The following is a 26,072-nucleotide window of genomic DNA, read 5'->3' as shown; positions in this document are numbered from 1 at the left end:
CAAGCCCTCCGTTTTTCCCTCTCCCAACATCCCCAACAGTACCCTTCCACCGACACTAATTCGTTTGGCCGAACTGGTCCTCACCCTTAATTTCTCCTTTGAATCCTCCCACTTCCTCCAGACCAAAGGGGTAGCCATGGGCACACGTATGGGCCCCAGCTATGCCTGTCTCTTTGTTGGCTACCTAGAACAGTCAATCTTCCGTAATTACATTGGCACATTCCCCACCTCTTCCTCCGCTACATTGATGACTGCATTGGCGCCACCTCATGCTCCCGCGAGGAGGTTGAGCAATTCATCAACTTCACCAACACATTCCATCCTGACCTTAAATTTACCTGGACCATCTCTGACACCTCTCTCCCCTTCCTGGACCTCTCCATCTCCATCAATGACGACCGACTTAACACTGACATTTTTTACAAACCCACCGACTCCCACAGCTACCTGGATTACACGTCTTCCCACCCTACCTCTTGCAAAAATGCCATCCCGTATTCCCAATTGCTCCGCCTCTGCTGTATCTGCTCCCAGGAGGACCAGTTCCACCATAGAACACACCAGATGGCCTCCTTCTTTAGATACCACAATTTCCCTTCCCACGTGGTTAAAGATGCCCTCCAACACATCTCGTCCACATCCCGCACCTCCGCCCTAAGACCCCACCCCTCCAACCGTAACAAGGACAGAACGCCCCTGGTGCTCACCTTCCACCCTACCAACCTTCGCATAAACCAAATCATCTGCCGACATTTCTGCCACCTCCAAATGGACCCTACCACCAGGGATATCTTTCCCTCCCCACCCCTTTCCACCTTCCGCAAAGACCGTTCCCTCCGTGACTACCTGGTCAGGTCCATGCCCCCCAACAACCCACCCTCCCATCCTGACACCTTTCCCTACCACCGCAGGAATTGCAAAACCTGCACCCACACCTCCTCCGTCACCTCCATCCAAGGCCCTAAAGGAGCCTTCCACATCCAAAGTTTTACCTGCACACCCACTAATATCATTTATTGCATCCATTGCTCCCGATGCGGTCTCCTCTACATTGGGGGGACTGGACACCTCCTAGCAGAGCGCTTTAGGGAACATCTCTGGGACACCCGCACCAATCAACCACACCGCCCCGTGGCCCAACATTTCAACTCCCCCTCCCACACTGCCTGGGCCTCCTTCACCACCACTCCCTCACCACCAGACGCCTGGAGGAAGAACGCCTCATCTTCTGCCTTGGAACACTTCAACCCCAGGGCATCAATGTGGACTTCAACAGTTTCCTCATTTCCCCTTCCCCCACCTCACCCTAGTTCCAAACTTCCAGCTCAGCACTGTCCCCATGACTTGTCCTACCTGCCTATCTTCTTTTCCACCTATCCACTCCACCCTCCTCCCTGACCTATCACCTTCATCCCCTCCCCCACTCACCCATTGTACTCTATGCTACTTTCTCCCCACCCCCACCCTCCTCTAGCTTATCTCTCCACGCTTCAGGCTCTCTGCCTTTATTCCTGATGAAGGGCTTTTGCCCGAAACATCGATTTTGCTGCTCCTCGGATGCTGCCTGAACTGCTGTGCTCTTCCAGCACCACTAATCCATAATGAGTAATGTGGTCTAGGAATTCAAATGTCAGTGCGCTGCAAGGTACACAAGACCACGATCCAATCACTGGCAGACCGTATCAAATAACATGGTGCAGCCATTCACAAAGGCAGAGGAATCTAACATCTATAACTCAGCAGTGTTAAATGTTTGTTTTGATTCTGTGATTGGACAGTAGAGTCAAAGAAATGTACAGCATGGAAACAGACCCTTCAGTCCATCTCTTCCATGCTGTCCAGATATCCTAACCTAATCTAGTCCCATTTGCCTGCACTTGGTCCATATCCCTCCAAACCCTTCCAATTCATATACCCAAAGAGATATCTTTGAAATGCTGCAGTTGTACCAGCCTCCACCACTTCCTCCGGCAGCTCATTTCATATGCACACCATCCTCTGCATGAAAAAGTTGCCCCTTAGGTCCCTTTTAATTTTTTCCCTTCTCATCCTAAACCTATGCCCTCTAGTTTGGGCCTTGCCCCACCCCCAGGGAAAAGACTACGTTCATTTACCCTATCCATGCCCCTTATGAATTTATAAACCTCTATAAAGGGCACCTCTCAGCTTCCGACACTCAAGGAAAAACAGCCCCCGCCTATTCAACCTCTCCAGTTAGTAAATTTACAGATGTTGCCAAAATTGGAGGTGTAGTGGACAGCGAAGGAGGTGACCTTAGATTACAATGGGATCTCGATCAGGTGGGCCAACAGGTTGCGGAGTGGCAGATGGAGTTTAAAATTTAGATAAATGTGAACTGCTGCACTTTGGAAAGGCAGAGCAGAGCAGGACTTACACACTTAATGGTAACATTCTGGGGAATGTTGCTGAACAAAGAGACTCATAGTTCCTGGAAAGTGGAATTGCAGGTAAATAGGGTACCGAAGGCAGAGTTTGGTATGCTCTCCTTTATTAGTCAGATCATGGAGTATAGGGGCTGGGAGGTCATGTTGCAGCCGTACAGGACATTGGTTAGACCACTTTTGGAATACTGTGTGCAATTAGACAATAGGTGCAGGAGTTTGGGCATTCTGGTTTCCCTGCTATAGGAAGGATGTTGTAAAATTTGAAAGAGTTCAAAAAAAGATTTACAAGGCTGTTGCCAGGGTTGGAGGGTTTGACATATAGGGGAGAGGCTGAATAGGCTGGGGCTATTTTCTCTGGAGCATTGGAGGCAGAGAGGTGACTTTTTAAAAGAGGTTTATAAAATCATGAGGGGATTGGATAGGGTGAATAGACAAAGTCTTTTCCCTGGGGTGCGGGGAATCCAAAACTGGGGAGCATAGGTTTAGGGCGAGAGGGGAAAGATGCAAAAGGAACCTATAGGGCAACTTTTTCACACAGTGGGTGGTGTGTGTATGGAATGAGTTGCCAGAGGAAGTGGTGGAGGCTGGTACAATTACAACATTTAAAGGCTGGTTCACGAATAAGAAGGGTTTAAGAGGGATATGGTCCAAATGCTGGCAAATGGGACTGGATTTAACTTGGATATCTGGTTGGTGTGGATGAGTTGGCCCGAAGGGTCTGTTTCCGTGCTGTACAACTTTACTATATAACATTTTGACCAGAATAGATTTGACAGCCAATCCGCTCCCTTGTTGTCATAAAGATTAAGCATTGCTCCATTTCAAATTCTTTCATCACTCCCGATGACTATGATAAAAAAAACCATTGCATGTCTCTTTGCAGCAATACCTGAACTTCATACTAGCAAGTGGCTGTTCTTTTTAAGACACACTGGCTGAACAAAGTAGTAGTAGATCAAGGACACACACAACTCAGTTCTCTTGACATTCCTTTTGTAGGCACTTGTGCATCAAAAGGACAATTTCCCACTTTGGGACCTCCTGTCCGATTTTAATTGACGGCGTCACTGTTTTATCCAAAAGGAAAATAAAATGTAGGACTGCAAATTTTAACAACCTGAGAGAACCTGCCAGAATAAGATGAATCAATATTTTGCTATTCCCATACCTACCGTCTGGTTCGGTATACTATATTGTGTTTCCTTCTGTCTTGTCTAATTATATCTGGAAGTGTATGCCAAGGCTTCAGAATGTGCTCTAAGCATTCCATAGAGGGCCATATTCCATTAGTGTCCTTGACTGAATTAGTACCACACACACGCCAGCCCATCAGGTCCCTTAGCTAATCCAACAACTGGCTTTAATAACTGATGTAAATGAATCACCCTTATTGGGTTTGGAAGTCTACAGAAAACATTTGCGCAGGGTGACAGGGTGGGAAGCGTGATTGGGGAGGGTTGGTGATTCAAGACAAACACGTTTGCTGAGTACACCAGGAATTAAACAGGCAAATATATTCCTGACAAGGTCGGTTTACGAAAACCATGATGAAAATGACCATCTGCATTCCAAGTAAGTCTGGAAAGTGCCAGATGCAAGATCGTTTCAAAAAGCCAGAAGAGCCACCCTGATCTACATGTGACACCTGTGAGATCCAAGAGAGATTGCAGTGCAAGTTTGAAACTTGTTTAACAAACACTGATAGTGCAAAAAGACATACAGACCTCAAGCAAAGCTGCATCCTTATCATGCACAAGATTGTCAAGATCAGTTAACTGCATCTGAGGGAGGAAAAATAATAGATTAAAAAGGTTTCTCAATGGAAATTGAAAAATGTTTCAGCTCTGGCGCTTTTCTCCACCTGGAGTGTTGGAGGTTGAAGGGTGACCTTATAGAGGCTTTTAAAATCATGAGGGGTGTGGATAGGGTGAATAGATGAGGTCTTTTTCCTAGGGTAGGGGAGCCCAAAATTAGAGCGCATAGATTTAAGGCAAGGAGGGAAAAGTTTAAAAGGGACCTGAGGGGCAATGTTTTCTTGCAGAGGATGGTGCGTGTACAGAATGAGCTGCCAGAGGAAGTGGTGGAGGCTGTACAATACAACATTTGAAAGGCATCTGGATAGGTACATGAATAGGAAGGGTGCAGCAAGTGCTGACAAATGGGACTAGATCCGTTTAGGATATCTCGTTGGCATGGAACGAGTTGGACTGAAGGGATTGTTCGGATGCTGTACAACTTACATTACTTACAGTGTGGAAACAGGCCCTTCGGCCCCCAACAAGTCCACATCAACCCTCCGAAGAGCAACCCACCCATTGCCCTACATTTACCCCTTCGCCTAACATTACAGGCAATTTAGCATGGCCAATTCACCTAACCTGCACATCTTTAGACTGTGGAAGGAAACCGGAGAAAACCCACGCAGACACGGGGAGAATGTGCAAACTCCACACAGATAGTCGCCTGAGGCAGGAATTGAACCTGGGTCTCTGGCACAGTGAGGCAGCAGTGCTAACCATTGTGCCACTCACTGAGTCAATGACTCTTTGACAGGCACAATATTAATTCAATTGCCATGTTTAGCTTGAAACCTGCATAAATTACTCTTACTTGTAGTACACTTTTCTGAAACGTACATCTGATGACCAACCACAGAGAAGTGAAAGTGCCTTTTTTAAGCTTCAAATATCACATTGATTTTATACAAAATTGAACTTGACTAAAACAATGGGATATGTTTTCCCAGCCAAATAAAAATTGGCAAATTGTCAGAAATGGCTCGGCCAAACTTCCACTAAAGTAATTTACATAATCCCAAAATGGTACTTCACAAACCCATGCAGCTGAGCAGCAAGGGCAACCTGATAGAATTTTGTTATTTCAACTGAAAATGAGTCATCACCAAAAAGTAGTATTTTTTCATCGATTTTTCCGGACCTCCTCACTGCAAATAATCTGATTTAAAGTCTCTTTTTTAACATAGTGACACTCATCTATTTTATAATTCTGTGTACATTAGTTAGGTCAAATTTAAACAAAACACTTAACAGGTCCCCATCTAAGAAAAAAAAAGCAAAATTTTGACAAGCCTTCCCTACCTAGTTCAACTGGCAAAGTTCAATTGTAGTAACTAAGGATTTAAATTAGAGTGGTGCTGGAAAAGCACAGCAGGTCAGGCAGCATCCGAGGAGCAGGAAAATCGACGTCTCGGGCAAAAGCCCCTCATCAGGAATGGAAGCAGGGAGCCTCCGGGGTGGAGAGATAAGTGGGGGTTTTTGATGAGGTGTTGGGGGTCAGGGAAACGGAAGTCTTGGAGGAGGTGGAGGGTGTGAGTGGTGTCTCGAATTTATGTGGGGAGTTCCTGGACTAGGTGGGGGTAGACAGTAACTGCTTGATTTGGAGGAATTGAATCTCGAACAGTGTTAAAGATCACACACAGGAAAAAAAAAGACCTAAGTAAGATTTTCTGTGAACTCATGCTTAAAACTGAGGAAATTGGTTTTGAGGAAGATGATTGACTGTGATCTTGTTGAATGATGGAACAGCTTTGACAGCTTGAATAGCCTTATCCTGTTCATGCAGTTGAACCACAGCAAGTGGGTAACGTCATGATACAGCTCAGTCACATCCCAATCCTGAATTGACTGGAGGAACAGAATAACTGTAACCTGCTCCTATATGGTGGTCAGACTGTATCGAAACGTGAAAAGAGAAAGTTGATAACATGGATGTGCGTTCAGGCACTGCAGGAGTTCTATCACCACTTACCAAAAGCTCAGGCTCATCAGTTAAAGGGTCCATGAATGAACATACCTGAAGCTCTGTCTTATCACTGGACAGCACAGCAATCCTGTCGTGAAGTGCCTCTATATCTATGGTAATTCTTAGATTCTGCAGTAAAAGCAAGAACATCATTGAGGATTTGCAACCGACTGAAACAGGATTTTAAAATTATTAATCTGATCATAATTACACTATATCCAATGGCACATGCAACTTTCTCATGGTCTTCACATTGTGATAATGATGGAACACATCCATGTGACAATAAATGCTGAATCCCTGAGCAGAGTACAGTCAAACAGATTACAGTCTAGATCTACTCCTTTGGTCCCTCAAACCTGCTCTGTTATTCGATAAGATTACAGCTGATGTTTGCTTCAAAACGTCACAAAGCCATCTACTCCTGTTGACCTTCAATACCCTGATCTAGTGAAAGTCTAGCTCAGTCTCAAATATTCCATAACCCCACGTCCACTGCCTTCTGCAGCAGCGATTTCCCTATTACCCAAAGTTCAAAATATTTCTCTCTTCTCTGCCCCAGTTATAAAACAATGTCGAGTTTGGACTCACCCACATGAAGAACCACCCTTTCTAAACCACCTTGTATAAAATCATGAATGATCTTGACATCTCAAACAACTCACCACCTACTCTTCTAAACTCCAGTGGAAAGCAGCCTAGCTTTTGAAACCTTCAGTTATTTAATAGGATTTAATTTTAAAGGGTAGACAGTTAAATCTTATTTTTAGGGATGAGAAGTGTAAACACAGTCTCTTCAAGTAATTGGGGCTGCTATAGCTTGTGCATTTCATTTGGAGTTAATAGTTAATCTAGTTTAAGACAGTTCCTGAGGCAGAGAGTGAAAAAACAGGTCTCTGTGCAACCAGATCTCGGTGTCCTACCACTCCCCCACCAAATGTCTTGGTTGGGTTTGCCTGCTCTCCAGGTTAGCTCTGCTGCTTCCCACTGTTAATACCTACTATTAGCATGCCCATTTCGTCACTCATATCTTTTCTGCACTACTATCACTTCCTTTGCCTTTTACCCTAGAAACGCTCTTCATTTGTTCTAAATCCTCCTCCTCCCCTACTCCAGTCAACAGCTTAAAAACCATTGTTCTCCAATTCTTCCCAAGGGACATTAATATCAAACTCTAATGTTTCTCTCTTCACCAGATGCTACCAGACCTACTGCGTTTCTCCAGTGCTTTGTTTTCATTTCAGATTTCCAGCCTCTGAAGTACTTTACTTTTAATGCAGGAAAATTTATGCTGGGATTGGGGTGTGATGCTAGAACCACTTGTGAACATATTAGCATGCCTTGTGTTAGCTGTATACTTTCAAGCAATTGTGCACATTCATCTTTGAGTTCTCTGACCATTTTAAAGGCTGATAATTTGTACTGAGCTAATTTTAATTGTTTATATGTGAAACCAATTTGCAGGTTTTATATCTGCATTTGAAGTATGTGCTTCTCTTTTTGTTTTGCAACTAAGCTTCTAGATCTACTTGATAAACCAGTGATTACTCCAGAGATAGTGGGTACCAGCTTCCATCTGAAGTGCACTTTTATGAAATCTGCTTTAAACAGTATTGTAACATACATGGTGATATGGTCACAGGTTTCTCCTCTTAACATGAAGGAAGAGATAAAGAGAAACACAACCAGTCAACTGTTCTCATTTGTGGAGATGGATGGGATGACTTTAAAACTGGGAGATATGGTAATAATTTACAGGTCTCTTAAAATGAAGGTCCAGCATTCAGTTTAGAGGGGTATATGAACGGAAAGGGTTTAGAGGGATAGGAGTCAGGTGCTGGCAGCTGGGACTAGATTGGGTTGGGATATCTGGTCAGCATGGACAATTGGATGGAAGGGTCTTTTTCCGTGCTGTACATCTCTATGAGTCTATCTTCAGAACTCAACCTGCTCAATTCAGGCTCAATCTAGTAAACCATCTCCAAATAGATCCACATATTTCCATAAGTAAGACGGCCAAACCTAAAACACATTATTCGAGATATGGTCTCATCAACATTATATGAAACACATAGGATAGATAATTCCCTTTTTACCTGCATATTAACCTTTTGAGACTTGAGAACTGGAGCACCAGATCCTTCTGCACTTTGGTATTCTGCCTTTCTCCTTCATTCAGAAAACACATTACATTACTCTACATGCCAAAGTGAACAATTTCATTCGCTCCTCCATTATACTCCATCTGTCAGATTTTTGCCTACTCTTAATCTACCTACATTGGTCTGCAACCTCTCTCTTTGCTTCATTTGCAAATTTAGTGACTGTATCTTCAGTGCCCTCATTGATATAAATTGTAAAACGTTGAGGTTCCACTACAAACCCTTGCAGAACCACACCCATCACTTACCAATTAGAAAGAGAGCTATTGTCTTTGCTGACTAGTCAATCTTCCATCCATGCTCATTCATTATTCCCTTGCTCCATGTGCTGCTATTTTACACAATAATGGTGAGAATCTAGTCATAAGCATTATGGAAATCAAAGTAGATTCGTTAATGGGTTCCCCATTATGCATAGCATATGTTACTCCATGAAAGAACTCTAATAAACTGGGGAAGCATGATTTCCCTTACAAATCCAGCTGGCTTTGCCCAACTAGGGTTTTGCTAAATGCCTAGCTAATTGAGCCTTAATAACTGATACTAATACTTTCCCAATGACTGATGTCAAGCTCACCGACAGATATTTTACAGCCTCTTCTTGAACAGAGAAAAAAAAAAAAGTTATTTTCACTACTTTCCACGCTGATGAAACCTTTTCCAAATCTAGGGAAAATGTAAAAATTAGCACCACTGCATCTACGACCTCATTCTCCAGACCCAGGCATGAAGTTCCTCTGGACCCGGAGTCAAGTCCAGTCCATAGCTCCGTCCGATTTCTTGTGTCACTTCTTTAGTCATTGTAATTTCATCAGGTTCCTCTCTCACTTCCATCTCCTAATTTACAGCTAGCACTAGAACGTGGTTGCATTCCTTACAGTAAGGCAAAAGCAAAATATCTGTCCATTTTATCCATTTCTTTGTTATCTGCTATTAACTCCGTTTTCTCACTCTGACCAAAATCCACTTTACTCACCTTTTTCCTTTCGAAAAATCCTGTAGAAACACATGCAATCCAAGTAAGCCTTTTCTAGCCAAATCCCCCTCATACTCTAATTTCGCAATTCTAATTAACATTTTTAGCATTATCTGCTGCTTTTTATATCCTGACCTGCCAATTGCCTTTTTATAATTATGCAACTTTTCCTCAACCTTGAAACTTCCCTTAAATGTTTTTAAAGCAAGGTGAACCACATATGGTGGAACCTACTCCATAGTAACATACATTTTCTGAACAGTTAGAATTATCTGTGTAAACATGCACCACTGCTTTTCTATTGATCTGTTTATTAATAGAATATCCAATTCCTTCACCCAGTTCAGCTTTCATGCCAACTTAGTTGTTCCCTTATGCAAGTTTAAGATACTAGTCTTAGAGCACTCAGGATAGGATCCGAGACATTGCACTTGAAGATGGACAATACTGAGGGTAAGGGCAGTGAGCAAGGATTGGGTTAGGACATGGCCTGCACACAGTATTCAACACTTAGAAGCACCCGGTGACAGAATATGGAATCACTAATGATCCCACATGTCTCTGCAGGGAACAGTTCAGTTGATGTAATCAGCTTTTGGAGGAAGGTCATTTAAGACTGGGAGATGCCCAATGGGTAATTCAAATCCACTCTCTCTCAATAGACAGTGATCTGTTGAGAGAAGCCGCACAATGCTGTCTGGTCACAACTTCCTCAGTGGTAGCGCAGCTGCCTGACAGTGCCAGGGACCTGGGTTCGATTCCAGCCTCGGGTGACTGTCTGTGTGGAGTTTGCACGCTCCCCCCGTGTGGGTTTCCTCCCACAAATCAAAGATGTGCGGCTATGGTGGATTGGCCATGCTACATTGGCCATGCTACATTGTTCTGTATTGACCAGAGACATGCAAGGATCTCCAAATTCATCTAGCATGGCAAGGGCAGCAAATAACTATGAACACAACCACCTGCAAAATCCCCAGATTTCAACATCTCATTTTGCATTTGAAATGAAGCCAAATTTTACATTTGCAAAAGCTGACCTTCCAGTTAAACCACCACTTCATTACCTTCCAAATAAAACAGACCGTCCTTTCAAAATACCACAAGACGTTGTGATGAATGAGCAGTTTAGTAAGTTAGTCACTATCCAACCATCTCTGGCAACTGATTTCAAATTCACCCAAAAATATTTTTTATTTTTCTTATCAGTTTCTGGAATGCAGGCGTTGCTAGCAAGTCTGGTATTTAGTGTACATCGGTGTTCCCAAGGGAACACCAATACACATCCAAGTCACAATGGCTTTTTATTAATTCCTTCATGGGATCTGGACAGACTAACATTTAGTGCCTATTCCTAATTGCCCAGAGGGCAGTCAACAACATTGCTGTGGGTCAGGGGTATCGTGTAGGCCAGACCTGCTAAGGATGGTAGATTTCCTTCCATGAAGGACATTAGTGAACCAGATGGATTTTTCTGGACAATCAGCAATGGCTTAATGGTCATTAGACTCTTAATTCCTTTTTTTTTATAAATATTGAAGTCAAATTCCATGGTGTGATTTGAACCCAGAACATTGTCAGGGTCACCAGATTAACAGTCTAGTGATAATACCACTTCCCCTTAGTACAAGTTTGGGGATGAAAATTGAGCTGATGGCTTTCTCCTGCATTTGTTAACCTTACCATTCTAGCCACTGAGTGCTGAGAGTTTTGAGGCTGTTGCTTATTTTCATGGTTGCAATGAAAATATTTCCTCCTCCTAGCCACTGGTCTTCAATCTAATTCTGCCAAACTTGAAATCAGCAGAAATGAAGTCAAACGCTAAACTTATTTCAGATTACGGAGAAATTTGAGCCATCGAATATTTGAAGATGACTGCAAGTGCATGTTGTTTGAGACAATGGCTTTGAAGAAGTTAATGTTAGAGAGACTCATAAGGCTCTGCCAAATTTGATGTCATACCATTCTGGGTGGAGAATCGAGGAGCTCAGCTTGAGATCTCAACGGGTTCGGCCATATTGTCCCAAGCTCCTAAGTCTCTTAGCAAATATATCTAACTTGCCAATGTCACTTGTGCCTGTTACCATCATGCAATAATTTATATAGTCTTATAGACAAGTCTTTTCTTTTGTAAAGATTCACTCTTGATATATCCTTTATCACTTAACAAAATATGCCATTAGACTCATTATAGAAAAGGTGGGTTATTTTTTAAAAAGACATATTTATTCATGGGGTTTGGGCATTACTGTCTAGGCCAGGATTTAATGCTCAGCCCTAGCTGCCCAAAGGGCAAATTAAGAGTCAAACAGAGATGCTGCAATCTGCTGAGTTTTCCCCAACATTCTTGTTGTTTAAGAGTTAACCACATTGCTGTAGGTCTGCAAACACAGATAAGGGTGAAAGATTTCCTTCCCTAAATTAAATGAACTATATTAGCTTTTATGACATTTGAATATCAGTAGGCTAGTTGTTTTTCTTTTAAATTCTAGATTTTATCTTCGTAAATTGAAGGCAGATTCCACTATCTGACATGGTGGGATTTGAACTGATGACCCAACATTAACGTAGGTTCTGGATTACTAGCCCAGTGACATTACCACTATGCCACCCCTGTGTAGGAATAGCATTCAACCCCAAACTCTAGCTGGTAGTGTAATAAAAATAAAGACATGGTTTTTGGAGATTTGAAATAAAACTATTAAGTATCACTTTCTGAACCAACCTGTAGGCAGTCAATCCATATGTTTCACTTTGGAAACAGAACCAGTCTGACTCAAGATTGGGATATAGACAGACTCTAACCTCACACCTTTAATACATTGTCTGAGTTGAGATGTCACTTTTTTTTTTAAATAAAACTTTAAAGTTATTTCGGGAATGTGATTTAAAAGTAGTTCTGGGATTTACATATTAATGAATTGAAACCTGCAACCCATTCTAAAAAATGAAAGACAATCTAGACTTGATAAATAGATCATTTTACTTGCATGACACTGTAATCATTTGCTATAAATTCTGTGTCTTATGGTCTTATACTTCACAACCATCTGAAGGAGCAGTGCTCTGAAAGCTAGTGCTTCCAAATAAACCTGTTGGACTATAGCCTGGTGTTGTGAGATTTTTAAACTTTGTCCACTCGAGTCCAATACCAGCACCTCCACATTCTGAAATCACGGCTGGCTTGAAATGTTAACTCTGTATTTCTCTTAAGGATGGTGACAGACCTATTGGGTCTTCCCAGCATTTCATTTTTGTATTAGCTGGTTCCATCAACAAAATCTCAATTTGTGTGCCCCGACTTGGAAGTATAGAATCATACAGCACAGAAACAGATTCTTCGGTCCATCCAGTTCATGCCAACCATAATCCAAACTAAACTAGTATCACCTGCCTACGCTTGGCCCATATCCTTCCAAACACTACTTATTTGTGCACTTATCCAAATGTCTTTGAAACATGGCAACTGTACCTGCATCTCCCACTTTCTCTGGAAGTTCATTCCACACACTAACCACACTCTTAAAAGAAATTCCCCTCATGTCTTTAAATCTTTCTCCTCTTACCTTAAAAATATGCCCCCTTATCTTGATAACCCCCATCCCAAAGATACCTGCCAGTCACCTTATCTATACCCCTCATGATTTTATACTCAATAACCTCATCCCTCAACCACCAATGCGCCAATGAGAAAAGTCCCAGCCTATCGAGTCTCTCCCTCTAACTCAAAACTTCAATTCCCAGCAACATCCTGCAAATCTCTTCTGAACCCTCTTCAGCTTAACAATATCTTTCTTAAAACAGGGCAATCAAAATTGGACACAGTCCTCCAGGAGAAACCTCAATGTCTTGTACAACCTCAATATGACACCTCCACTCCTATACTCAAAAAGAGTGAGTATTGAAGGAAAAACGTGTACTAAATGCCTTCTTAACCACCCTGCTTTCTGCCAACTGGAGTGTTCAGCATGTACTTGAAGTGATCCTTTTGACTGCCTAAAATCTCTGTTGATACTGAGTCAACTAAACTGGTTTCTGAATGGTTAAACTAGAAGGAGATGTTAATTATAGTGCTACACCTTCGCGGTTTTTATTGTCACATACGGATGTGTTTGAAAATGGCCATATTATACCATTGTCTACTTACAATAAAAAAGTATATACCTTAACTAAAACTTCTTCTGACTTGTTATCCAGACAATTAAGTTTAAATGGCACACACTGCTTAAAACGCCAGCAACAAGTATCGATTTGAAAATTTATCCCCGAGCAAAATATTTAGAAAGATTGCCAAAGAGCTTACCCATTTTTGCACCTTGTGCTTCTTAGGCAGCCCACAGCATGAGGTGGACTTGAAATCAGAGCAAGTCCATGGATGGCTAAATAGGTCACCCTGCATGCAGGGTGGGGGTCAGTGCTCAGAGGTTGGGTAGATCATTTGTTTGGAGGTTGGGTGCGCTCTCCCCCAATGCCTCTACATTCCTGATGAAGTTTCATTTTGGGTTTAGTGCCTTCCAAAATTAACCACCTCTAGTTTGGTTGGTCACAAGCCCAGAACAACCCACGCTGACCCCAAGTCGGCTAAGATGCTTGACCCGTATCTGCTCCCAGGAGGGCCAGTTCCACCACAGAACACACCAGATGGCCTCCTTTAGAGACCGCAATTTCCTTTCCCATGTGGTTAAAGATGCCCTTCAACGCATCTCATCCACATCCCGCACCTCCGCCCTCAGACCCCACCCCTCCAACCGTAACAAGGACAGAACCCCCCTGGTGCTCATCTTTCACCCTACCAACCTTTGCATAAACCAAATCATCCGCCGACATTTCCGCCACCTCCAAACGGAGCCCACCACCAGGGATATATTTTCCTCCCTATCCCTTTCTGCCTGTCGCAAAGACCGTTCCCTCTATGACTACCTGGTTAGGTCCATGCCCCCCAACAACCCACCCTCCCGTCCTGGCACCTTCCCCTGCCACCGCAGGAATTTCAAAACCTGCACCCACACCTCCTCCCTCATCTCCATCCAAGGCCCTAAAGGAGCCTTCCACATCCATCAAAGTTTTACCTGCACATCCATCAATATCATTCATTGTATCCATTGCTCCCGATGCGGTCTCCTCTACATTGAGAGACTAGACGCCTCCTAGCAGAGCGCTTTAGGGAACATCTCTGGGACACCCGCACTAATCAACCACACCACCCTGTGGCCCAACATTTCAACTCCCCCTCCCACTCTGCCAAGGATATGGAGGTCCTGGGCCTCCTTCACCGCCACTCCCTCACCACCTGAAGCCTGGAGGAAGAACGCCTCATCTTCCGCCTCGGAACACTTCAACCCCAGGGCATCAATGTGGACTTCAACAGTTTCCTCATTTCCCCTTCCCCCACCTCACCCTAGTTCCAAACTTCCAGCTCAGCACCGTCCCCATGACTTGCCCTACCTGCTTATCTTCTTTTCCACCTATTCACTCCACCCTCCTCTCTGACCTATGACCTCCATCCCCACCCCCACTCACCTATTGTACTCTATGGTACTTTCTCCCCACCCCCACCCTCCTCTCATTTATCTCTCCACCCTTCAGGCACTCTGCCTGTATTCCTGATGAAGGGCTTTTGCCCGTAACGTCGGTTTTCCTGCTCTTCGGATGCTGCCTGAACTGCTGTGCTCTTCCAGCACCACTCTAATCCAGAATCTGGTTTCCAGCACCAGCAGTCATTCTTTTTACCCAAGATGCTTGACCTCCTTATGGGAGGTTGTGAGAACATCCAAAGAGTTTCCTGCAGAACCAGGTTCCGAGTGTGGAGCAATTGCTTCAGGATTCCTGTATGAGGGGAGTGGAATGCCATTGTCCAGCCAGTAGAGCTGGTTTTAAATGATCAGAATCTCAACGTGGAGCAGGTTGGCCTGGGAGAGGACCTTGCTGTTGAGCTGCCTATGAAACAGGACTTAGACAATCACCTGGAGGTATTCTGAAGTGTCTGTTGTAGGTTCTACAAAGCATACCTGGAGAACCATACCAGAGTCTCAGGTCAGGGGTCCTGATACCCTTTCAGCTGGTACTTTGGAATTGATGAAGAACATCACTGCCTTCGTCAAGGGGAAGTGGTGGATGACATTTCCACCCAGTAGCATGAAGGGTCTGTGAAGTGGATAAATACTTTTGACAAATGAATGTCTGTTAGATTAGCTTTAATCAAAGCGGAGAACGATACACCGTAGAGCTTGAAGATCAGTTTGGGTAGGTCTTCTAAACAGTTGCCAATCAAATCAACTGATGGTTCCATTTCAGGAGGCGCTTGTTCTCAATATCAACCCAATATTTGGCCTCAGGGCAGACTCCGCGATTAGCACTGCTACCTCAGTGCCAGCCTCGGGCGACTGTGTGTGGTGTTGACACATTCACTCAGTGTCCGCATGGATTGGTGCCAGGTGGCCCAGTTTCCTCCCACAGACCAAAGATGTGCAGGTTGGGTGGATTGACCATGCTAAATTGCCACGTAGCGCCCAGGGATTTGCAGGATAAATGGACTAGCCATGGAAAAGTTGGGTTACAGAGATAGGGTGGGGGTCGTGAATCTGGGTGAGATTTGAATGGCTCTTTCTGTACTGTCGGGATTCTATGATTCAATCTGGTGCGCAGAAAATTTTCCCTCTGGACATGGGACAAGTTCACTGAGCTCAACTCTATCACTGGTAATAGTGATTGCTCCTTCACAAAAGAGAGAGAGTGTGTGCTATACCATGCACCCGAAAACAATCTGAGTACCAATTATTATTGGTGACTGGACTGGAACTGAGGAGCAGGTAAACAGAGAAGATCTAGTCCATCAGTCTGAAGAGAAGTTGAAAAACATGATCACAGAGGACAATCAACATCACATTCCACTTAAATCCAAATGCTTGTTGCTACCATAGTCAGTACTCAGTTTCAAACCCACAAGTCAGTGAGGATATCCATAACATGAACATTCATCTGAAAATATTTAACATTCTTCTGACAAAAAATATTTGCTAAAAATAAATGAACAAAATGACTTGGCACAATTGCTAGCTTTGTTTTAAAAAGATGTCCATTAGTACCAAATAAATTTGCAATTTACTGACAAAAAGGGATTTGGGTCTGTCATTTATCAGACATTACTTTGCATACTTAATAGGGGCCGAATGGCCTTTTTTAGTAAAAACCGGGCACTCACTAAAAGAATCAGGGTCAAGTTTATTTGCTGTTTTGGGAGAATGGAAGCATTCTCCAAACGTCTAAAATATGCTGCGTTTTAACAGGGCAGGCTGCACTCAGTCTAATGCAACTTTTATCGTCGTGCTTTCCAATGTCAAACCAACCAGCATCATACCCACTAGCTTAAATACAGGGACAAGGGTTCTCAGCACCAACACTTGGCCATCAAACTCATAAGGTTTCAGTCTATTGACTGAATTTTGTTATGGACCAGACCCCCTCAAAATATTTTAAAGGGGTAGCGTAAATCCTAACTTTACTTATTTTAAGAGCAAATGTAAATGTCTGTTCCCAATGCAATGCGACTGGGAAAACGACTTGATGTTTAGCAAAACACAATTTATTCAAACACTATAGTTAAAACACAAACACAAGGAAGTGGAATTTAGAATAACTTCCCTATTGAAAACTTAAAATAATAGTAACAGTAACTATTATTGGTTAACAGTTCCAGTATAGAAAAATTCCATAAACACATTCCTTGGCAAAAAAGAAAATTCAGACAGATTCTCACACGCAGTTTTCTAATCCAGGAGGAAAGTCCTTCAAGAGAAAGTTCAGACAGGATAGCAACTAAGAGACATTCTCTGAAGCTTCCAATTCTTGAGACCCCAAAAAGCTTCTGCTGAGAACTAAAGCTAAAACTAAAACTATTCGGAGAGATCTGGCCACACCCAGGCTGCTTCCATTGTTCTGACATTTAAATTAAAAAAAAAACCCAAGGCCTTACAAGCTGTTTAGTCAAGTGGTGTTCAGTGGATGGTTCACTACCTCTGCTTTACAAACACTTTTCAAAAAAAAGGACAAAACAACCTCTTTAAAGTCACAATGTATAAACATAGAGGAATGGTCTTTGGCTTGACTTGCATTCATCATCAGAATAAAAACAGAAGGAACAACCACTTCATACAGCCCTGCTGTAAAGAACTCATGGTAAACACTGGAGGTGCTTTAAAGCATTTGAAAAAAGGCAGAGAGATAATAGTCTAAGTACCTCTTCCTGAAGTGAGGCAATCTTCTGAATTAGGTATTGATTGTCCTTCACCTGAACAGAAAATTAATATTGTATGTCAATTCTCAAATTCTGCTCCATATCCAAAGTTCACAGCTATCCAGTGAGACATGCTCAACTCAAGAGTTACCTCTTGCTTATTCTGAAGAATAAGCCTTTCATTGCTCTCTTGTAAAGTAGATATCTGTGTCCTCAATTCTTCCAGATCTTCTTTCAAAGACTTTTCTATTAAAACGGTCTGCTGAGCACTGTGTGGATTAAAACTAGGTTTAGAAGCTGTAGACTGTGGACTTGAGAATAATGCCAATTTCACTTGGTATTCCAGAGACATGAAGTGTAGGCCTTCATGCAAAACATCAAAGATAGATTGAAATGGACTTTCATTCTCAATTTACAGCAGCAAAGTGCGCTTTAGCAGGAATTTGGCCTATAGGTACATCTGATGATTGGGAAAGGCCAACCCAATATTCACTTCACATCTCCCACTGGTTGTACCATCGCATAGAGCATTACAGTGACCCAAAACACACACCCAATCGCCCTCCTTGTCAGTGACAGGAGCAACAAGAGGGTCACTCGTGGCTCAGTGGGATAGCATTTTTTGCCTCAATCACACGGTCAAAGCCTGGAGGTGCCACTTCAGCTCAATATAGGTTGCGCCACTGTATTGCTGTGCTCAGGGAGTGCTGCACAGACAGAAACGTTGTCCATCAGGTGAGATTTAAACCCATTACTCCACATGCTTTTGCCATTGGAAACTTGATATCTTGGAACTGCGGTCAGGCCTCAAAACTTGGTTGGCCAGGCCACAACTAGCATTCACACAAAAAGGTCCTCCCGGCTTGCTTATGACAGCCATTGCGGTCTTGGAGCTTTGATGCCAAATACTTTGACTTGGTTGCAATGCCTACTTGAAGGTGGGCTAGAAAGAACACATGTTACTGCTTTAAAGAGCAGGGCAGTTCTCCCAAGTGCCCTGGTCAATATTGCACCCTTAAATCAACACCTAAAAAAAAAAGTTATTATTTATGGAGTTAAGCTTAACTATTGCATTACCACATTTTTGTAACTCATTCATGGAAATTGTGGATCACTCGGTAGGCTGGCATTTATTGCCCATCCCTAATTGCCCAGAGGGCAGTTAAGAGTCAACCACATTGCTGAGATTCTGGAGTCACATGTAGGCCAGACTGGGTAAGGATAGTAGATTTTCTTCCCTAGTGAACCAGAGGGGTTTTTAAAACGACAATTGACAGTGGTTACATAGTCGCCATTAGGCTGGCATTTCAAATTCAGATTTTTGTTGAACTCAAATTTCATCATATGCTACAGGAAGATTTGAATTGAATCCCTCAGAACATTAACCTGGCTTTCTGGATTACCCGTTCTGTGATATTACCGTCAACTTTTCAAAAGCGACCATACAAGATGCCATGAGCTCATGAAGACCATCACATTATTTCTAGCACCATTGTTTAAAACCTTACAATGGAACAGACCTTTTCTACTCAGTAAATGGGACAGGTGTGGACGCCTCCATTGTCAAATGGACATCAGGAAATGCATTTCCTAATATCTTGTTGCAGATTGAAACCAATTTCCATTGATATAGTATGTATAACAGAGAAACATTCAAACATGACATAATAATGCAATATCAATCAGACTTTGTTAAGGAGCAATAAAGTGGGACACAAGGACAAGCAAGGAGTGAATTTTATGACTTTATAAGAACAAAGAAGGTTAGTGAGAGAATTGCAGAGCTTAGGAATTCAGTAGCTGAAGACAGGGCTGACAATGTTGCAGCGACTAAGACTGAAGAAGCATGCGAGGCTAGAATCAGAAAAGCAGAGATCTCAAAGCAATTTAGGGGGTTAGAGGTGGAGGTGGTCTTGGATAGATTTGTAAGATGGAATGAAAATTTAACAATTGCTCATTGTACACCAACCGCACAGGGCTGATATAGGATGTGGGACTTGGTGCGAATGGCAACACAGCAAGGGCGTTTGAGGCTTGCAGAGTCTGCAATAGTGCAGCAACAAACTATTGAGTGGACTAGATACCTTGGAAACAGTGGATTGTTTTAATGATACTCTTTTTCAGAAAATAGATTTAAATGGAAAACATCTTCAATCACATTTCCTCCTTACCTTTTCACCTGGGTGAGCAGCTCCTCGTTTTCCTCCATTAATCGATTGTTGCTTTCTTCTGTGGCCTCAACCACCAATCGTAACTTCAGATTCTGATCCTGAAGTTTTTGATGGTTGTATTGGAGATCAGCAATACAAGAAATTAAATCTGATGTCTCCCTGCATTGTGAAGGCCAGACAGTTTGATTTTATACAATTCGTCATATTCACTGAGCTCAAATGTACAGGAATCTGACAGTTTAAGCAAGATAACAATGAAAACCTGTCCCCATAACAAATGGCACAATGATTGAAGGAATGTAGATTTAAGGTTCAGCCCACGAGGTACGCAGGATTGCAAGAAAGAACCTTTTCATGTAATGAGTGATAACGATCTGGAACACAAAATCACTATGAATCCTGAATTAAAAAGAAAGTGCTGGAAAAACTCAGCAAGGCCAGCAGCATCTGTGAAGAGAGAAACAGTTATTATTTCATGTATGGCATGATGCATAACCTGAAACCTGTTGCCCATGATGGAGGAGGAAGGGGAAGCAATCGATGATTTCAAAAAGGCACTCAAAAGAAGGAAAAATGGCAAATCTACAGAGATAGAGGAAGGGAATGGGACTGGGTTGCACCATAGAGAATTGGCGTGGCCTCAATAGCCCACTTCTGTGCCATAATAACTAACGTCCAAATTTAATCTGCTCTACAGCGTTCTTTCCTGAAGTAAACAGAGTATACATATAAGTCTCAATCCCAGATGACCCAAGAGGATGACAGTGAAACACCTTGAACCATCTGACAGAGTGGCTTGCTAGGCCATGTCGAAAAGTTATTAGAGCTAATCACAAGCGTGTGGAATAAGAGTCACACTTTGGCTTAACTAAAGAAAGAATTTTCCAATGAAGAAGCAATAAAAGAATATTTCAGCTTTTAACATATTTTCACACCACCATCAAATCATTGTCAGTTTTACTAACAGCTACTTCCAGATTCTGAGTGTGTTTTTAAATCAATGACAGGAAGCCTGGTGACCAGGGTTCATCTACCTTCTTGTCAGCATTAGCTCACAAGCATTTGATTTGGGTACCTTGCATTAATAGGAGGGCCAGATGATTATTGCTGGTTTCTTGTGTTAACACACAGTGAATGTCTTACAGTTAGCAGAGAAAATATCCTCAAACCACATCCACTGACTAACTGCTAATGGAACACTCCCACACAGACACAATAGCACAAGAAAATCACATGCAGTTGTCAAAATCCCATAGCTCCTACTGCAACATACTCTTTGCCTTAGAAACCAACGATAGCCTCACTTCCTGATTGCTCCACCTCCAGGTGGACAAACTGATCGGAATGGTCAACTCCCAGTTTTCCACCTTCCATGGAAAATCCAGACAACCCTCAAGCACTTGAGGATAGGCCTGGGAAGACACTGAATAAGGAACATGATTTCTCAGGAGTAAAACGATACTCCCGGTCTAAAGTTCTCAGAGGAGAAATAGCCTCTCAACATCTACCCTATGAAACCCTCTCAGAATCATATGTCATTTAATAAGATCACCACTCGTTCTTCAAAACTCCAATGAGTACAGGATCAACCTGCTCAATCTCTCCTCAAAGTCCCTCAATGCCAGGAATCAGCCAAGCAAACCTTCTCTGAACTGTTTCCAATGCATACATATCCCTCCTTAAGTAAGGACAGCAAAACTCTAATACTCAAGATGCTCAACATTACCTTGGAGTGCAGGTTCAAAGCTCCTTGAAAGTAAAGTTGCAGGTAGATAGGATAGCGAAGGCAGCATTTGGTATGCTTTCCTACATTAATCTTGTACTCGGTAGTCTGACCAGAGTGGTGCTGGAAAAGCATAGGCGGTCAGGCAGCATCAGAGGAGCAGGAAAATCGACGTTTCGGGCATGGTGAGGGGTGGGGAGATGGACTTCACCAGTTTCCTTATTTACCCTCGCCCCCCCCCCCCCCCATCTTACCTCAGTTCCAACCTTCCAGCTCAGCACCATCCTGACAACCTGCCCCACCTGACAATCTTCCTTCCCACCTATCCGCTCCACCCTCCTCTCTGACCTATCACCTTCATCCCCGCCCCCATCCACCCATTGTACTCTTTGCTACCTTCTCCCCAGCCCCATCCCCCTCTCACTTACCTCTCCACCCTGGAGGCTCCCTGCCTTCAGTCCTGATGAAAGGCTTTTGCCCAAAACGTAGATTTTCCTCTCCTTGGATGCTGCCTGACCGGCTGTGCTTTTCCAGCACCAATCTAATCTAGACTCCGATTTCCAGTATCTGCAGTCCTCACTTTTGCCTACCAAGTACAGGAGTTCAGAGGTCATATTGCAGCTGTACAGGACTTGGTTAGGCCACTTTTGGAATATTGCATGCAATTCTGGTCTCCTTCCTATTGGAAGAATGTTGTGAAACATGAAAAGGGTTTAAGAAAAGATTTACGAGGATGTTGCCAGGGTGGAGAATTTGAACTATAGGGAGAGGCTGAACAGGCTGGGGCTGTTTTCCCTGGAGTGTCAGAGGCTGAGGGGTGATCTTATAGAGGTTTACAAAATCATGAGGGGCATGGATAGGATAAATAGACAAAGTCTTTTCCCTGGAGTGGGGGAGTCCAGAACTAGAGGGCATAGGTTGAGGGTGAGAGGGGAAAGATATAAAAAGAGACCTAAGGGGAAACCTTTTCACACAGTGGGTGGCACGTGTATGGAATGAGCTGCCAGAGGAAGTGATGGAGGCTGGTACAATTGCAACATTTAAAAGGCATCTGGATGGGTATATGAATAGGAAGGGTTTGGAGGGATAGGGGCCGGGTGTTGGCAAGTCGGACTAGATTGGGTTGGGATATCTGGTCGGCATGGATGAGTTGGATGGGACATAGAGATGTACAGCATGGAAACAATGTCTCTATGTGGTCTTCTAATGCCTTGTACAATTCCTTGCAGGACTCCCCTACTTTGATACTCTCTTGCCCTTGCAGTAAAGGGATACACCCCATTTGCCTTCCTAGTTAATTACTGTAGCTGTATGTAAGTTTTGTGATTAACTTATGGAGACGACCCAAATCCCTTTCTACTAAATCATTCAGTAGTCCATCTTCATTCAATTAACCCCCTCTATTCTTTCTTCCAAAGTGGATACCACTCATTTCCACCCATGTGCAAAACTTTTCCTACTCACTTAATCTTTTTATAGTTGCTTGGCAACCTCCTCACAACTTGCTTCCCTACCCATCTCTGTACCATCAGCAGATTTGGCTACACTATAATTGGCCCCTTCATGTCAGTGTTACGATATTGGTTAAAACATAGATCGTCAATTTTCAAACCGCCAGCATCTGATTGTTGTACCCATATCTTTCATGGACTAAAATGGCTTTGAAAAGGAAGAAACAGGAAGCTAAAATAGTCACCTGACCACAGATTGAGACAAGCTTCGTGAAACTAATGAGACACAGACAAAACTGGCTGGGCTGAAATCAACATTTGAGGGCAGGACAGCTCCGATCTCTGCATCTCGTTTTAACTCACACTTGTTTGATAACTTCACACATTGAACAATGAAAGGTCAGTTAGCCAGCCTGCAAAGCCCGTGAAATCTTGTGAATGCACAAGCGAACTATATTTTGGTAGTTGTTTGACAGCAGAGCCTAGAGAGAGGGAAATGAATTTGTAACAACAACTGGAAGTCGCTGTCTCTCTCCTTGATTCTCTCAGCCTCTCTGAAGACACAGCCAGTGGGGAAAATATAATTGCAAACCAACCACTGAACTGTGATATTTATCACTGCTGAGGATTTGAATTAACAACCATGTGTTTGTGTGCACTTTCAGCTTAAAAATCTAAACACTTCAAGGACTTGTAAACTGTTACCCTTATTCTCCCTCCTGGTATGAGACACGCCTCTTTAAAAAAAACCATATTACTTGTGTTTGCACATTTGATGCTCCATTTCATTGCTTTTCCTCAGGGCCTTAGTTGGCTCCTTCATTTTCATCTAGTCCTAGAGTCAGAGCTGTACAGCACAGAAACAGACTCTTCGGTCCAACTTGCTATGCATACACATACACCGCCATACGTGGATCACACTGGTGTCCACTAGTTCACACATACAACAGCCACAACATATCACCTGCCCTTCCACTTTTAGTTTCATATTTACACAGGGTTTAAGTTCAGAAATATCAAAGATTATCCGAGTTATAATGATGCTTCAACTTTTATATATTTCCTGTACCTCCCAGTAACACATAATACTCACTGACATGTTTCCCATTAAATAATATCACTGGACTTCAGTTCTTTGGAGTTGTGATCTTCTGCTCCCCCACTTAGACTGATCTTTTTTTTTTAAAAAAAGTAAGCAGCCAGGTAGCACTTGCCCCCTGACTGTACCAAATTCCTTCACTTTGCCAAACTTGCAGTTTAAAGCCTCAGTTCGCTGTTGTGCCACGAGTCAATTGTTGATAAGTACCTGACTGCTCATCCAATATCCAGCATTGGACAAGGAGATATTTTCCCAGCTGGAACATTGGGAAGATTAGAGTCATTATTTTTGGTCCCATTTCGAACACTGTTTCACTACCAATTTGGTCACCCTCCACTGTTTAAGAGAATTAGTGTTTTTTTTCACACCTCCTGATATTGTAACACTGAAGGGGCAACACGGTGACTCAGTGGTTAGCACTCCCGCCTCACAGCACCAGGGACCTGGGTTCAATTCCCACTTTGGGCCACTGTGTGGAGTTTGCACATTCTCCCCGTATCTGCGTGGGTTTCCTCTGACGATCCAAATATGTTCAGGTCAGGTGAACTGGCCATGCTAAATTGCCCGTAATATTAGGTGTATTGGTCAGGGGTAAATATAGGGTAGGGGAATAGGTCTGGGTGGGTTATTCTTTGGAGAGTCGGTGTGGACACGATGGGCCCACTGTAGGGAATCTAACCTAATCTAAAACAAGCCCTCTCTCTCTGGCAAGAACTGGGATTAAACCAATCAGGTTGCACATTGGCCCAGAGATAAAATTTTAACCCCATGTTTGTGATTGCCTTAGCTCAGTGCTGTTGTTTTTGTCATCTTCAAAAACCTGACTATTCAAACAGATTCTGGGAAGGTCTCTCCATTCTAGCCTTGGTATACTTGTGGCCATCCGAAACTATTGCACTCCCTGACGGAGACGTTGTTTGAACAGGAGCCCAAATTCTCAGCCTGGTTTTCAAATCCCAGCATAACCTCAATCCTTCCTTATTTCCACAATCCCCTTCAATCCACATTCTACATTTCCTGCACAAGTCTGAATGTTTGAACATTCTAGATTCCAATTGCTTCCACCTTTTGGCCTGTGGCTTCAATCACTTTGACCAAGGTCCAGCTTATCTTCCCCTACACCTCTCTGCCTCACTTTCCCCTTCTGCAAGGGGCTCTTTCAAACAACTCCTGTTCAGCATGCTGGCTCAGTGGTTAGCACTGTTGCCTCGCAGTCCCAGGGATCCAGGTTCGATTCCACCTTCGGACTTGTGCGTGGAGTTTGGACGTTCTTCTCCCTGTGTGCATGGGTTTCCTTCGGGGTCTCCAGTTTCCTCCCACAATCCAAAGGATGTGCAGGTTAGGTGGATTGGAATTGCTAAATTATCCAGTGTCCAGGGATGTGCAGGCTAGGTGTGTTAGTCATGGGAAACACTGGGATATCAGAGAGAGGGGATCTGAGTGGGATGCTCTTTGGAGGGCTGGTATGGACTCTTTGGGCCAAACAGCCTACAGGTCATTCTGCTATAACACAACAATTACATTCCTTTGCAACCTTGCATTATAGAAAATATTGTTGTCGAAGATTGTTGTAGAAAATAGTTACACTGTTCAATAGAAAGTTTGCCTTATCCAAATAGGCATGCCCATTAAATCAATCGCGTCATAGACAAGTTGTGCTAACAAAATGCAGATTACACCAGAACAATCCATACTTCCACTGTATGGATTTTACAATTCAAGACTACCTCAAGCAAGCTGAGCAACAGCTCAATGTGGTATGGCATCATACTATTTACATGTCACTGGCTAGATTAGCATTTATTGCCCATTCCCATTTATGCTCAAGGAAGGGGTGCTGAGCTGCCTCTTGCATTCAATTGATGTAGGGACACCCACAGTACTGTTAGGGAGTGTGTTCCAGGAGTTTGACTGAATGACACTGAAGGAACGGTGATACACTTCCAACTCAGGATGGACTGTCTTAGAGGATAGCTTGTCGAATGTATTGATCCCATGTATCTGCTGCCCTTGTCCTTCTAGGTGGTAGAGGTGCAGGTTATGAAATTAGCTAGGAAGGCACTGTCAGTGTATTAGGTTAGCTGCTCTATCTA

General features: G+C 43.1%; 1 protein-coding gene across 1 annotated transcript in view; it reads right to left on the bottom strand.

Annotated features, from left to right (window-relative positions):
• Positions 1-26,072, bottom strand: part of irag2 (inositol 1,4,5-triphosphate receptor associated 2) — a 169,467-nt gene that overhangs the window by 112,753 nt on the left and 30,642 nt on the right. Inside the window, exons 6-10 of the mRNA XM_043713369.2 lie at positions 19,707-19,865; positions 17,687-17,804; positions 17,539-17,589; positions 6,219-6,296; positions 4,130-4,186 (exon numbers count right to left, since the gene is read on the bottom strand). Of these exons, the coding sequence (XP_043569304.2) occupies positions 4,130-4,186; positions 6,219-6,296; positions 17,539-17,589; positions 17,687-17,804; positions 19,707-19,865 (463 nt within the window). The remainder of the gene's footprint in view (positions 1-4,129; positions 4,187-6,218; positions 6,297-17,538; positions 17,590-17,686; positions 17,805-19,706; positions 19,866-26,072) is intronic.

The sequence above is a fragment of the Chiloscyllium plagiosum genome, unplaced genomic scaffold (genome assembly GCF_037043375.1).
Source record: "Chiloscyllium plagiosum isolate Xiang-an unplaced genomic scaffold, Cpla_swu_hap1 HiC_scaffold_23, whole genome shotgun sequence".
NCBI classification, from domain to species: domain Eukaryota; kingdom Metazoa; phylum Chordata; class Chondrichthyes; order Orectolobiformes; family Hemiscylliidae; genus Chiloscyllium; species Chiloscyllium plagiosum.
The sequence above is the reverse complement of the archived record's forward strand: the minus strand, read 5'-3'. Positions and strand labels throughout refer to the sequence as shown.